Source organism: Theropithecus gelada, chromosome 14 (genome assembly GCF_003255815.1).
Source record: "Theropithecus gelada isolate Dixy chromosome 14, Tgel_1.0, whole genome shotgun sequence".
Classification (NCBI taxonomy): Eukaryota; Metazoa; Chordata; class Mammalia; order Primates; family Cercopithecidae; genus Theropithecus; species Theropithecus gelada.
In genome coordinates, this window is record NC_037682.1 from 70,082,289 (window position 1) to 70,097,613 (window position 15,325).

Consider the following 15,325-nt stretch of genomic DNA (forward strand, 5'->3'; position numbering starts at 1 on the left):
GTTTCTGCTGCCTGGCCAAACCAGTACCTTAACTACTCCCCTTGGCTTTGTGAGTATTGTCACTGTATAATTTCAAAGAAAAAAAATCTGGAACAAGGTGTACAGAATGGGGACAGTACACCATCTGCCTGTGTACCTGTCAAGAAGAAAATGTAGCAGCTGGTAACAATCCAGAAGTTTTTTTGTGCATACAAAATGGCATTTCATTTCTATTTCCTTAGCACAGGATTCTATATCCTCACAATGGTTAGCATAGGCTACAAGTAATTATGCAGTTAATCAGACTCCCCATTTGGCTTGAGCAAGCACAGCAGTCTGAATGATCTCAGACAATTTTAACAGGGAAAGGCGAGATTTTTTTTCAGATGTGTTTCAGTGCTTATGGAGGGCTAATGGCTTCTCACCATGGTGACAATCAGGTTGCTAGGCTGGGCAAGAATAAGTGAGGAAGAATGGTGCTCTAAACAGTTCTACGAATGGCTGATGCCACTGGCAACTTTCTTCAAGTTCTGGTTAATTTCCCATGAAATAATTGCTTGGCACACATCCAAGCAGTTCCTTTATTCATTGTTTCTTTGTCTTGCCAACAGGAGGGTCAATCAATACTGAAACATACAGTTTGAACCAAGCATATGTGATGCCTACTGCACAATACACTGAGGTTAGTAACAAAGGGAGGAAGGGGTACTTCACCTTCCAGGAGGTGAAAGGGAATACAAATTCACAGCAGACTTCCAGAGGCCCCAGGCCGAGCAGGTAGAAAGTTTCCATCCAATTAAAAAGAGGTTTTTCTTTTCTGAAGGAAAAAGGATAGAAAAGTCTGATTTTAGATGAGTCATCCTAGTTTAGCAAACATTTCCTAGCTAAAGCTTCCCCATCTGCACTGTCTTGTTGTCAATTATTATAGCCAAGGCCAGAGTCAAAAGTTCTAGACCAATCTGGCCAACATGGAGAAACCCCATCTCTACTAAAAATACAAAAATTAGCCGACCAGGGTGGCAGAGGCCTGTAATCCCAGCTACTTGGGAGGTTGAGGCAGAAGATCATGCCATTGCACTCCAGCCTGGGCAATAACAGTGAAACTCTGTCTCAAAAAAAAAATTATAGTTAACATTACATACGGTTTAGAAAAGAAAAAGTTTCCACCTATAATTCTGTAGTAAAAATTTGCACACAGTCAGGTGCAGTGGCTCATGCCTGTCATTCCAGACCGTCGGGAGGCCGAGGTGGATGGATCACCTGAGGTTGGGAGTTCAAGACCAGCCTGACCAACATAGAGAAACCCCGTCTCTACTAAAAATACAAAATTAGCCAGGCACGGCAGCTCACGCCTGTAATCCCAGCGCTTTGGGAGGCCGAGGTGGGTAGATCACCTGACGTCAGGAGCTCGAGAGCAGCCTGGCCAACATGGTGAAACCCCATCTCTACTAAAAATACAAAAAATTAGCCGGTCGTGTTGGTGGCGCATGCCTATAATCTCAGCTACTCAGGAGGCTGAGGCTGGAGAATCGCTTAAACCAAGGAGGTAGAAGTTGCAGTGAGTGGAGATCGCGACATTGCACTCCAGCCTAGGCGACAAGAATGAAACTCCGTCTCCAAAAACAAACAAACAAACAAACAAAAATTAGCTGGGCATGGTGGCGCATGCCTGTAATCCCAGTAACTCGGGAGGCAGAGGCAGGAGAATTGCTTGAACCCAGTAGGCGGAGGGTGTGGTGAGCTGAGATCACGCCATTGCACTCCAGCCTGGGCAACAAGAGTGAAACTCCATCTCAAAAAAACAAACAAACAAAAAAACCATAGTAACTTCTGGTTTTTTCCATATGCATCTGTATTTAATAGCTTTATTCATAAAGCATATTTTACATTCAGTTTTTGAGTTTTCATATAAGATTTTATTTTAAGTAGTCTTCCTCAAATAATCCCCCAAACTAAAGACACAAACTATGTTGTCTCGCCTGAGTGATGGGATTGAGTGATTTCTCCCTCTATTTACCAATGTTTTTTGTAATGTTGTCATATTACTGTTATAACTTAAAAATAAAATTTAAAAAGCTTATCTGACCATTTAGGTGTAAACATTTCACAACAGTAAGTATAATTTTAAACTTTTTTTTTGGATTACCTGAATAAAGTCTTCAGTGACGAAATACTATATATGGTGAATAGTAACATGAGTAAGATTTTAATGGGAAGTTCTGTTAAAAGAACAGAAAAAAAAAAGATAATTGAGCTGATGAGAGAAAGACTCATGATGCTGAAAGTAATATAAGCACACTGACACAGCTATATAATGCTAATAATGTTTTTTAAGTTTAATTTTACATTTTTGTGACATCCAGAGATGCTGAGAATTAGGGGAAATTGGAGGTTTTATTTAAGAAGATGAATGATCTCTCTCCTTCCAAGAGATTTTAGGGTTGTTTAAATCAGATGTATTAATCTCTAGGCCTCGATGAAAAGGGTGTGATAGTCAAATATATCTTTCTCAAAAGAAGCTGTTTACCTGGTGCAGTGAAAAGCAGAGGAAAGAGGGAATAATGTCCTGTTGTGGTCAGAATCAGAAAAATCGAAGCATCTCCTGCTTTTTGCACAGACAAAAGGCTAAAAATAAAAATAATTTCTTAAAACAACAACTGATATTACACTTGCAAATAGCTTAAATAAACTGCATCTCTTATTACATTAGAACTGGCTTAGGCATAAAAGAACATGATGATTTTGCCACAAGTTCAATTTAGTTGAGAATATTAATTTTCTAGTAGGAAACTTTAAGCAATCAATAGCATGTATCAAACTGAATCAGGGGTATCATAAAAGAATCTTGCTTCTGGCCGGGCACAATGGCTCATGCCTCTAATCCCAGCACTTTGGGAGGCCAAGGCAGGAGGATCAACTGAGGTCAGGAGTTCAAGACCAGCCTGGCCAACATGGTGAAAACCCGTCTCTGCTTAAAATACAAAAATTAGCTGGGCATAGTGGTGGGCGCTTGTAATCCCAGCTACTCAGGAGGCTGAGGCAGGAGAATCGCTTGAACCTGGGAGGCAGAGGTTGCAGTGAGCCGAGATCATGCCATTGCACTCCAGCCTGGGTGACAGAGCGAGACTCTGTCTCCAAAAAAAAAAAAGAATCTTGCTTCCCTGAGTAATCGCCTTCTCCAAAGACGGGAATGTTGTGGGATTGGGAGCTGCCTACTGGTGGCAGTCAGGGAAACAGGACTTGGAGTTTCATTTCCAACCCTATAGCTCATCTGTTGGACAATGCCCTTGACCTGCTGGTGTTCGGTGTGAATTCAGACTAAAGACATTAAGTTTTTGCTTTACTTTTTAATTTGGAAACTCCAAGCTACTAAATGAACCCAGACAAGCCATATACTGGCCTGACAAATTTGCTTAATGTACTTTCAGAGCTTAAATGATTTCTCAAGATTTAAGAAAAATATCAAGAAAAAGGCTATTATTACCATTTATCTATCTATTGGGTTTCAACTATGCCTAAATTGGACACTATTACATTTAAAATGGTTTTTTTTAGCATGGCATAGTGAAAAGATCATAGACTCAACATCATAAGATTCAGGTCCTAACTCTAATTCTTGTGACCTGTGTGACTTTGGATAAGTCACAGACATTTTGAGCCCTAGATTCTTCAGATGTTAAGACAGAGAATAAGCCTGTTTTGGTGGCTCACACCTGCAATCCCAGCACTTTGGGAGGCTGAGGTAGAAGACTGCTTGAGCCCAGTAGTTTGAGACCAGCCTAGGCAACATGGCAAGACCCTGTCTCTACCAAAAAGAAAAAAAAGAAAAAAAAAGGGAATAATACCCATTTATTTTATCTTCTTTTTTTTTTTTTTTTTTTTGAGACAGGTCTCGCTCTATTGCCCCAGGGTGGAGTGCAATGGCGCCATCTTGGCTCACTGCAACCTTTGCCTCCCAGGTTCAAAGGATCTTCATGCCTCAGCCTCCCAAGTAGCTGGGATTACAGGCATACACCACCATGCCTGGCTAATTTTTGTATTTTTAGTAGAGATGGGGTTTTGCCATGTTGGCCAGGCTGATCTCAAACTCCTGGCATCAAGTGACCCACTACTTCAGCCTCCCAAAATACTGGGATTGCAGATGTAAGCCACCATGCCTGGCCCTTTATCTTAAAGATTACTGTGAGGCTCAAAAGAAAGAATGCAAAACAAAAACAGTTCTGTAAAATCTGACATGTAGTACAGTATCAGGTATTATTCCAGAAGAGACTAAATCCTTACTTCGACTAACAACACTTAACAAGGAACCATGGAACCTTATTTTTAGACGGGATGACGCCAAAGCCCAAGCTTTTTCTTTTTTTCATTTTTGAGACGGAGTCTCGCTCGGTCACCCAGACTGGAATACAGTGGCGCAATCTCAGCTCACTGCAACCTCCTCCTCCCGGGTTCAAGTGATTCTCCTGCCTCAGCCTCTCTAGTAGCTGGGACTACAGGCATGTGTCACTACGCCCGGCTAAGTTTTTGTATTTTTAGTAAAGACGAGGTTTCACCATGTTAGCCAGGATGGTCTCGATCTCCTGACCTCGTGATATGCCCACCTCGGCCTCCTACAGTGCTGAGCTTTGGAGGCGTGAGCTACCGCGCCGGGCCAGCCCAGGCTTTTTCTGTAACATACTGCCCCTCAATGATCAGATCTAAAAGCCGGCTTTCATGGTAGTTAATCACTACAGTGCTTCTTTCCAAAAAGGCAGAAACAGAAATAGTACATGCATTTTTGCCTACCTTCATGGGTCCAAGAATCCCAAGTTAAGCATCTCTGTCCTGTCCTAGTAGAAGGAAATCTGTTCCTATACATCTTTGTTTTTGCCTATCCTGGTGAACATGACCAGAAAGGACAGAGCAAATAGAAAATAGGAACATTGTGAAATATGCCGAAATGCTCACTGGCTGAGCTATCTGCTTACCTCATTGGGAGAATTGCTAGAAGTATGGCTTTTTCATGAACATGCCAACCAAACATAAAGGAGCTCAAGGCACAAAGAGTTAGACATCGGAGAAAGCCTCTGGGCCCTTGGGGTTTAAACCAAAGACAGAAAATAGAGGGCTAGAAACAACAGGCAAAGATAAACTTCAGTATCATTTGAAATAAACTTTACAGAAACAGAGTTCAGGTGAATACAATTTGCATCATCTCTGAGAGACAGCAGATCTTAGACAATTCATGAAACCAAATCATTGATCACTTTGTGCACAGTCTAACAAAAGTTAACATAAAAGCAACAACTCAGAAAAAATTGGCATTTGACGTGTGTGTGTGTGTGTGTGTGTGTGTGTGTGTGTATATATATATATATTTTTTTTGAGATGGAGTCTCGCTCTGTCGCCCAGGTTGGAGTGCACTGGCGCGATCTCAGCTCACTGCAACCTCTGCCTCCCGGGTTCAAGTGATTTTCCTGCCTCAGCCTCCCGAGTAGCTGGGATTACAGGTGCATGCCACCATGCCCAGCTAATTTTTGTATTTTTAATAGAGACAGGGTTTCACCATGTTGGCCAGGCTGGTCTTGAAATCCTGACCTCGTGATCTGCCCGCCTTGGCCTCCCAAAGTGCTGGGATTACAGGTTTGAGCCACCACACCTGGCCTTGATGTATATCGTTAACTCATTAAAATTAATTCTACTGGCTGGGCATGGTGGCTCATGCCTATAATCCCAGCACTTTGGGAGGCCCAGGCAGGCAGATCACTTGAGGTTAGGAGTTCAAGAACAGCCTGACCAACGAGTGAAACTCATCTCTACTAAAAATACAAAAAAAAAAATTAGCTGGGTATGGTGGCACATACCTGTATTCCCTGGTACTCTGGAGGCTGAGGCAAGAGAATCGCTTGAACCCGGGAGGCAGAGGTTGCAGTGAGCTGAAATTGCACCACTGCACTTCAGCCTAGGTGACAGAGCAAGACTCCGTCTCAAAAAAAAAAATTGGCCAGGCGTGGTGGCTCATGCTTGTAATCCTAGAACTTTGGGAGGCTGAGGTGAGTGGATCACGAGGTCAGGAGTTCAAGACCAGCCTGGCCAAGATGGTGAAACCCCGTCTCTACTAAAAACTACAAAAAAGGCCGGGTGTGGTGGCTCACACCTGTAATCCCAGAACTTTGGGAGGCCGAGGTGGGTGGATCACGAGGTCAGGAGATCGAGACCATCTTGGCCAACATGGTGAAACCCTGTCTCTACTAAAATAAAAAAAAAAATTAGCCGGGTGTGGTGACGTGCACCTATAGTTCCAGCTAGTCAGAAGGCTGAGGCAGGGGAATCGCTTGAACCCAGGAGGTGGGGGTTGCAGTGAGCTGAGATCGCGCCACTACCCTCCAGCCTGGCGAGAGAGCAAGACTCCGTCTCAAAAAACAAAAACAAAAACAAAAAAACTGCAAAAACATTAGTCGAGTGCGGTAGCAGGCGCCTGTAATCCCAGCTACTCGGGAGGCTGAGGCAGGAGAATCACCACTGCACTCCAGCCTGGACGACAGAGTAAGACTCTGTCTCAAAAAAAAAAAAAAATTAATTATACTATCAAAGTTAATAATTAAGTTCTGTGATATACCGTCTAACAACTTACTATATCTTCATAGTTTACTAATAGTTCACTTATTAATGAACCTAATAGGTCAAACTACAGAAGTCCACAGATACTTTTGAGCCAATAAATGAGATTTACCATATTAACAAATATCTAGTTTTATGGGCTGGAAAGCCATAGAAACTATATGTACCTCATAAGGCTGAAATTTTAGGAAAAACGTTTTACCTCAATTAAAATCTGTGAACAAACAGGCCAACAGAGCTTAATTATCTACATACCTGTACTGCCATGTAATTAAGTGGAGTCAGGTGGTTGCTAGCAGGTTTGAAACATTCAGAAACCAAAATTAAAGATGAGTGTAATTATCGAAACGATTGAGTTGTTTATATTGAATTCTACTAAAATTATACCATGAAATTGAAGTCACTGTAATCACTAATGAAATTTTAGAAACGAAAATTTCTCAAGTACTTAGAATGAGGCCTCTAAGAGCATCTTACTCATATTAGACTCATCTTAGGTTCAAAAAGCCACTGTCGACTCTCTCAACTCATTATCACCATCAAGACAAAATATCCACACTGTCCAGATACATTTGGAATTTTGATGATTTAGCTAAGGATGAGAAAAACAAACCAAATCTGGATGTCCCTGCCACAAACATTTCCTTCTTTTCTTCGCAGCATGATCCATGCCTCTTCCTCCCTGGGCTTTTCTTTTTCCCTTCCCCCAGGGTGAACAGATGGTCTAACAGCCACTGGCAAGAATCTCTCACAGAGGCTTTACTGGTAATCCTTCCTTATGGTGTTCAAAGTTACTCTAAGAATTGCTAGGAAATGCTTCAATCTGCAGAAGGATTACAGGCATGAAATTTATCCTACAGTTGGAAGAGCTTGAAAGTTGAAATTTAATCAGCCAGACAAAAGGAAAGCAGAGAAAACTTAAGAAATGAGTACCATCTGTTGAGTTCTTACCAATATGGCAATCAGTGTGCAGATGAGGGTTGCCAAGGGAGTCACTGAGGGAAGGACTGTGTGTTGAAACTGCTGAACCAAACCACTTGTCATCGAGGCCTTGGGAATATTGTTGGGATCAAGAAATTTCAATTTCAAACCTATTAAACAGACATTTTGTTTTGTTTTATTTTTATCTTTATCAGCGAGATACCATATATTAACAAGTAATTCCTTGAGGAAAAAAAGTAAGCTACTAAGTCTTATTGATGCTTCAAAGCTAAGCTTTCATGAATTTAGCCCTATACTATTCTACCCAAAATGCCTCTGGTCTCAAGATTGTAATATATAAAGCAGCTCTTTGCATTGGAACAGGGAATTTGAGCAGCTTATAGGAAACTTGCCAGCAGGTGGCACAAATGGTAATCTGCTCTCACCTCTGAAAGCAAGCTTCTAGAACAATCTGAGCATGTCATGAAGGAATTTTGAATCCTTCGTCTCCTATAGGAGAAACCCTGTATTCCTAAACATAGTATCCAGTGTCTTCCATGGTCTTGTTGCCCCTTCCCACCTGTCCAATCTCATCTCTACTTTGTTAAATGCAGCTTGGCCACAATGAAATAACTGTGGGTCCTCAATATACCACTCTTAACACCTGTATCCCTCTGCTTAGGCAACTCCCTTTGCCAAATGAACTTCTAATTCAATCACCTGAGAAAGCTCCTAAATCAATAAGCAGAACTGATTTTCTTGTGAGCTTACTTTTTTTTTTTTTTTTTTTTTTGAGCTGGAGTCTCACTCTGTCACCCAGAGACAGAGGCTGGAAAGCAGTGGCACCATCTAGGCTCACTGCAGCCTCTGCCTCCCACATTCCAGGTTCCAGTGATTCTCCTGCCTCAGCCTCCCCAGTAACTGGGATTACAGGCATGTGCCACCATGCCTGGCTAATTTTTGTATTTTTAGTAGAGACGGGGTGTCATCATGTTGGCCAGACTGGTCTCGAACTCCTGACTTCAGGTGATCTGCCCACCTCTGCCTCCCAAAGTGCTAGAATTACAGGCCTGAGCCAACGTGCCCAGCCAAGCGAGCTCACTCTAGCAGTGTTCACCACAAGGCACTGCACTTGTTTATGTGCTCATTTCCTCTACTATACTCTATTCCTTGAAGGCAAGAATGATGATGAGTTATTTCTATCCCCAGTACATAGGAGCTCAATAAATACTTGGTTATTAAATAAATCAATTCAGAGAATGACAATACAAGCCTCAACAAGCTCTGGATAATAGGACAGACAGGGACAGTCTGAGTCCCTATAGGGCCCTGTCAAATGCCAGTCAAAATGAGTGCAATGTGGGAAAGATGTAGACTACCAAAATATTTTCTACTTACTAACCTCTTCCCCTTTCCCCTCTGGCCTGCTGATTCTCTCTTACAGCTAGTAACTATCTCCCTAAAACAAAGTTGTCTAACTCTGACACTGACTTTCCAAGTAAAACATCTTCAAAGAGACAGACACACAAGTGAGGTACAGTATAGCTTCCAGACTCAGACAAGGCAACTGACCCTTGTACCTCAAACTGTGCTGGCTGTCTAAAGCTGTTTTTGAAATATAAATGTTAGGAATTACTCTGTAAGAATGCCATGTACATCAAAGCTAGATTCACAGTGAGCAACATGGTGACACAATGTATAGGTCATCACATACACAGTGTATGATTTCCTCCAAGTACTTATCAAAAACAGTAAGAGTGGCCACCATGCATGGAGTGTCTATCATGTGCCCAGGGCTCTGCACTTACTACTTTTAGCCCCGTGAGGTACAGAGATGGAGTAACCTGCCCAAAGTCACACAACTAATAGGTGGTAAAACTGAACTCAGGTTTGTCTGGCTCCAAAGTCCCTGCTGCTGATAACCTAGTACTTTTTAAATTTTGCTTCTGTTCCTCACAACACACCGTATGGGAACACGTAAAGTACTAGCATGCCTTTCGTACAGTGAGGAAAGTAAGACGAAAGGAAGCAAATGACTTGTCAATGCCACACATTGCGATAGCAATTTATGCAGGTGAGCCTCCAAACCAAGTCATCAGATTCCAGATCTGGAGTCCAAGGGCCGAATCTAGCCTGTGCCCAGTTTTTGTATAGCACTGAAGCTATGAATGGTTTTTACTTTTATAAAGTTTTAAACAAATGTGTGCATACAGAAATACAGACACAGACACACATACACACATGCACTGGGTGTGGCCTGCACAGCTCAAAATATTATCTGGCCAGTTACAGAAAAAGTTTGCTGACCACTACTCTTGATCATGCCATTTTCCCACCAAGCTAGGTTGTATTCACAAATGAAAGACTGTGTTACCCAGAGTGAGTTATTTTTAGTAGAACCATCTCAAAGCATAACTTATTTTTCATTATAACCCAAATTTTAAACAGCATAGCCTGGGTTTTTCATTTCTTCTCATCTCATGTTAAAATGCAGGGTTATTTTCCTTATTGGTTTAATACCCACAGTCACAACTTACATATTGTTCTTTCTTGTTTCTTATATGTTTAGGTTTAAAAGTGGAGTGGGCTGGGCATGGTGGCTTGTGCTGGTAATCCCAGCACTTTGGGAAGCCAAGGTGGGAGGATCACTTGAGACTAGAAGTTTGATCCCACTCCGGGCAACACAGTGAGACCCTCATCTCTAAAAAACAAAAATTTAAAAATCAGCCAGGTGTGGTAGTATGCACCTGTGGTCCCAGCAACTCAGGGGGCTGAGTCAAGAGGATTGTTGGAGCCCAGGAATTTAAGGCTGCAGTGCGCTATGATCTCAACACCACTGCACTCCAGCCTGGCTGACACAGTGAGACCCTGTCTCTAAAAATAAGTAGGGGTTTGAATAGGAATGGTGGGTGGGGGGGAAGTAGGGTTAACTGCTGCTGCCAAATAATTTTTTAATTAAGGCAAAAATTACCTTTATAAAGTATCTAAATATTTTACTTTTTCCACAGGAAAGGATCAGTAACCTCATTACCACAAGGAGCTTTTATAAGGAAAACAGTCTGTTTATTGCACTAAAGCCTCAGTCCCAAGAACTGCTCCCCCTGTTCATCCTGAAGGCTGAAGTGCAGGACTGGAGAACAAACAATTCGGCCACATTCAAAACACAAAGGTTCTTCCATTTCTCCACGTGCCTAGTCCTTTCAATATTCAGAGTCTGAGTTAAAAATGCTCGCTACCATACCGATGACAGACAGCACTTTGTCCAAAGCATTGTACAAAGCCCAGAAGTTTGGAGCCCAGTATGCATGACAGAGGCCCCTCTTGAAAGGAAAGAGTCGGGAAAAGACTTGAGGCAGCTGATTCTGTTGAAAAGAGAAATGAAACTGATTAAACAGTCATCAATCTTTTTCAAATTCAAAAAGAGAACTAGGGAACTCTCTATGGTATAGTGTGTAGAATGTTATGGGGTCTGGGTTCTAGTCTCTATTCCTTCAAGTAAGTGGTTGTATGCTCACCACAATGTAAGTTCACAGAACCTTTTTTGGTCTCACTTTGTCCACTCTCCAGTGGGACAATATACACAAAAATACTTTGAATACCAGTCCGTACTATTGTAAGTATAATAATGGAAGAATTTACAAGCTACAAAGCAAAACACAGACTGTAGCTTATCCATGTCTACTAGGGTGAAGGGGAGAGCTGGGAAGACTACGAAAGATGTGATGCATTTCAGTTTTAGTAAGAATTAAAATTAATTAGTTGATTTCAGGGCAGGGAAGAAGAGGAAAAAAGAAAATATCTGAACATCTGTTAAATTCTATGCACTTTAGAATGTTTGCTGTCCATGTAAGACTACAAAATTATTGATTTTGTTACAAATACATTTTATCAAGTAGGTAAACTTACAAGGACAGAATATACAAATAATGAAGATCAATTCTGTGTTTGTGTATGTGTAACGTATAAACATATACATGTATACATATATACATATTTGAATGTGCACAAAAATGTCTGAAAGAATACTACCCTATTGGGCCAGGAGCGGTGGCTCACACCTGTAATCCCAGCACTTTGGGAGGCTGAGGTGGGTGGATCACCTAAGTCAGGAGTTCGAGACCAGCCTGACGAACACGGTGAAACCCTGTCTCTACTAAAAATACAAAAAGTAGCCAAGCGTGGTGGCATGCGCCTGTAATCCCAGCTATTCAGGAGGCTGAGACAGGAGAATCGCCTGAATCCAGGAGGTGGAGGTTGCAGTGAGCCGAGATCACACCACTGCATTCCAGCCTGGGCAATACAGCGAGACTCCATCTTTAAAAAAAAAAAAAGGAATAATACCCTATCTTTGGGGAGTCAAGTTGGGTAGGAAGACTAAGAAAAAAGTAGCTTTTACTTATTTTATATATTCCTGGCTTTATTATGTTTTCTAAACACCAACAAAGAACATGTATTAATAGAAAAAAAAAAAAAAAGGCTTACCAAGGCTAGGAAAGGACCCAATGAAAGAGCAGAAACTAGGAAAACAACCAGTCCCAGGGAAATAACACGAACAAAGCTGAAGCTGTTCCATCGAATAGACCCATCTACAGAAGAGGAACATTATCAGTAACCAGGAAGATGGAAAGGAACATTAACCATAACCTATATCATGTGCTAAAACTAGAAGTATCCCACAATAGTACACCAATCTATTCATGATGTGGCAAGAGCACAGAAAAGCGAGAGTGGGTAAAGGGCTTACGGGATCAGCCGCTGAGGTATCTGCTGTGCTCCATAAAACCTTCTTATCAAGCAAGCCACCAAGTCAACACAGTAAGGAAAAAATCGAAAATGTTTTTGCTATTATCACCAAAACTTGCCTGGTTTATTTGCAGTGAAACAGTAGGATCGCAGCAGATATACACCATAAGCTGGTGCTACGTAGAGGTAGATGTGCTTGAAATGTAGGAGAACAGCAAAGAGAAATGCTCCTTCCATATGCCTTTTCTAGGAGATTTAAAAGGGAAATATCACTTTAAAATTCAGGATAAATGAAATGCAATAATGTAGTATCCTGGATTGAATCCTGGAACAGAAAAACGACATTAAAGGAAAAATGGGTGAAATTCAAATGCACCAATATTGCTTTCTTAGTCTTGATGAATGTACCATGGTTATGTAAGGTGGTAATGGGGGAAAATGGGTGAGGGGTATATAGGAACACTCTGTCCTATTTCTACAACTTTTCTGGAACGCTAAAATTATTCTACAAAAAGGTTATTAAAAAAACTAAAATTAGGCTGAGTGTGGTGGCTCACACCTGTAATCCCAGCACTTTGGTAAGCCGAGGAGGAAGGATTGCTTGACCCCCAGAGTTCAAGACCAGCCTGGACAAAATAGGGAGGCCCTGTCTCTACAAAAAAATAAAAAAATTAGCTAGGCGCGATGGCTTACACCTGTAGCACCAGCTACTCTGGAGGCTGAGGTAAGAGAATCTGCTTCAGCCCAGGAGGCAGAGGCTGCAGTGAGCCATGATGACGCCATTGCACTCCAACTTGGGTGACAGAGTGAGGCCCTGTCTCCAAAATGAATAAATAAATAATACAAATAAACAATACCTTTTATTTTTATTTTTGAGATGGAGCCTTGCTCTGTCTTGCCCAGGCTGAAGTGCAGTGGCACAATCCTGACTCACTGCAGCCTCCGCCTCCTCGGTTCGATCAATTCTCCTGTCTCAGCCTCCCGAGTAGCTGAGACTACAGGTGTGTGCCAACACACCTGACTAATTTTTGTATTTTTTAGTAAAGGCAGGGTTTCACCATATTGGCCAGGCTGGTCTCAAACTCCTGACCTCAGGTGATCCACCCACCTCAGCCTCCCAAAGTGCTGGAATTACAGGCATGAGCCACTGCACCCAGCCAAATACCTACTTTTAAAGATGTATTCTGAAATACAAATATAGTATCTGGGATGTGTTTTAAAATAATCCGTGTGTGTGTAGATCATTGTACTATTTTCTCTACTTTTGTATGATTTAAATGTTCTATAATAAGATGTTTTAAAGTCACACCCGGAATCCCAGCATTTTGGGAGGCCAAGGCAGGAGGCTCACTTGAGGTCAGGAGTTGAGAACAGCCTGGGCAATACAAGTGAGACTCTGTCTCTACAAAAAAATACAAATATTAGCTAGGCATGGTGGCATGCGCCTGTAGTCCCTGCTACTTGGGAGGCTGAGGTGGGAGCACTGCTTGAACCCAGGTTGAGACTACAGTGAGCCATGATCTTGCCACTGCGTTCCAGCCTGGGCAACAGAGCAAGACTGTGTCTCAAAAAAAAAAAAAAATTTTTTTTTCTTCTCACTGTCATCCAGGCTGGAATGTAACAGCCTGATCTTGGTTTACTTCAGCCTTGACCTCCTGGGGTCAAGAGATCCTCCTGCCTCAGCCTCCTGTGTAGCTGGGACCACAGGTACACACCAGCACACCTGGCTAATTTTTTCATTTTCTGTAGAGACGGGATCTCATTTTGTTGCCTAGGCTGGTCTCAAACCCTGGCCTCAAGTGATCCTTCCGCCTTGGCCTCCCGAAGTGCTGGGATTACAGGCGTGAACCGCCATGGCTGGCCCAAGGTAAATATTCTATAACCAATATAAGGAAAACATAGGCAAGTGATTCCAGCTAGCTTTTGAGACGGAGTTTTGTTCTTGTTGCCCAGGCTGGAGTGCAATGGTGCGGTCTCATCTTACTGCAACCTCCACTTCCTGGGTTCAAATAATTCTCCTGCCTCAGCCTCCCAAGTAACTGGGATTACAGGTGCTACCACCACGCCTGGCTAATTTTTGTGTATTTTTAGTAGAGATGGGGTTTCACCATGTTGGCCAGGCTGGTCTCGAACTCCTGACCTCAAGTGATCCACCAGTCTCAGCCTCCCAAAGTGCTGGGATTACAGGCATGAGCCACTGCGCCAGCCCAGCTAGCTTTTATACTGAGCATAGTGTGTTCATAAATTCATTATTCCAACAAAGATTTATCAAGTACTAAGCCTTATGCTGAGATCATATCCTACATGTCATCAGTAATAACAGACTGCAAATTCTCACCTAGGAATTAGAACCCAGAGAATTAAATTACCTTCACCCCTCACAGTTTCAGAATAGCTGAAGTTGATTTCCAAAGAAGGCTGGGAATGAGAACATGAACAAATATATATGATGCTATGCTACCAAAAATATCAATTAAATTTTATATTGTAGATTAGGTAACTTATATAGCACTATCAGGCTGAAGGCACCAGCACTATCAGGCTGAAGGCACTTGATCCTAACACTACTTAGGAAAACTAAAGGTATTGTGATGGAAAAAGAACAAACAAAGGCCAGGCACAGTGGCTCACGCCTGTAATCCCAGCACTTTGGGAGGTCGAGGCGGGTGGATCACTTGAGGTCAGGAGTTCGAGACCAGCCTGGCCAACATAGTGAAACCCTGTCTCTACTAAAAATACAAAAAATTAGCCAGGCGTGGTGGTGGGGCGCCTGTAATCCCAGCTACTCAGGAGGCTGAGACAGGAGAATTGCGTGAGGTGGAGGTTGCAGTGAGCTGAGATCACGGCCACTGCACTCCAGCCTGGGTGACAATGCAAGACTCTGTCTCCAAAAAAAAAAAAAGAAAAAAAAAAAAAAGAACAAACAAAACAAAACCAGCTGCTTACTGTAACTAAGAAGTTATAGTAAGACTTTGGCTGGGTGCGGTGGCTGACACCTATAAATCCCAGCACTTTGGTAGGCTGAGATGCGCAGACTGCTTGAGCCCAGAAGTTCAAGACCAGCCTGAGCAAAATGGCGAAA

General features: G+C 42.3%; 1 protein-coding gene across 1 annotated transcript in view; it reads right to left on the minus strand.

Annotated features, from left to right (window-relative positions):
* Positions 1-549: 549 nt before the first annotated feature.
* The window catches only part of ALG8 (ALG8, alpha-1,3-glucosyltransferase), a 38,354-nt gene continuing 23,578 nt past the window's right edge, over positions 550-15,325 (minus strand). The window contains exons 6-13 of the mRNA XM_025357599.1: positions 12,363-12,489; positions 11,983-12,086; positions 10,742-10,862; positions 7,531-7,670; positions 4,947-5,086; positions 2,507-2,604; positions 2,126-2,198; positions 550-796 (exon numbers count right to left, since the gene is read on the minus strand). Coding sequence (XP_025213384.1) covers positions 565-796; positions 2,126-2,198; positions 2,507-2,604; positions 4,947-5,086; positions 7,531-7,670; positions 10,742-10,862; positions 11,983-12,086; positions 12,363-12,489 — 1,035 coding nt within the window. The 3' untranslated portion in view covers positions 550-564. The remainder of the gene's footprint in view (positions 797-2,125; positions 2,199-2,506; positions 2,605-4,946; positions 5,087-7,530; positions 7,671-10,741; positions 10,863-11,982; positions 12,087-12,362; positions 12,490-15,325) is intronic.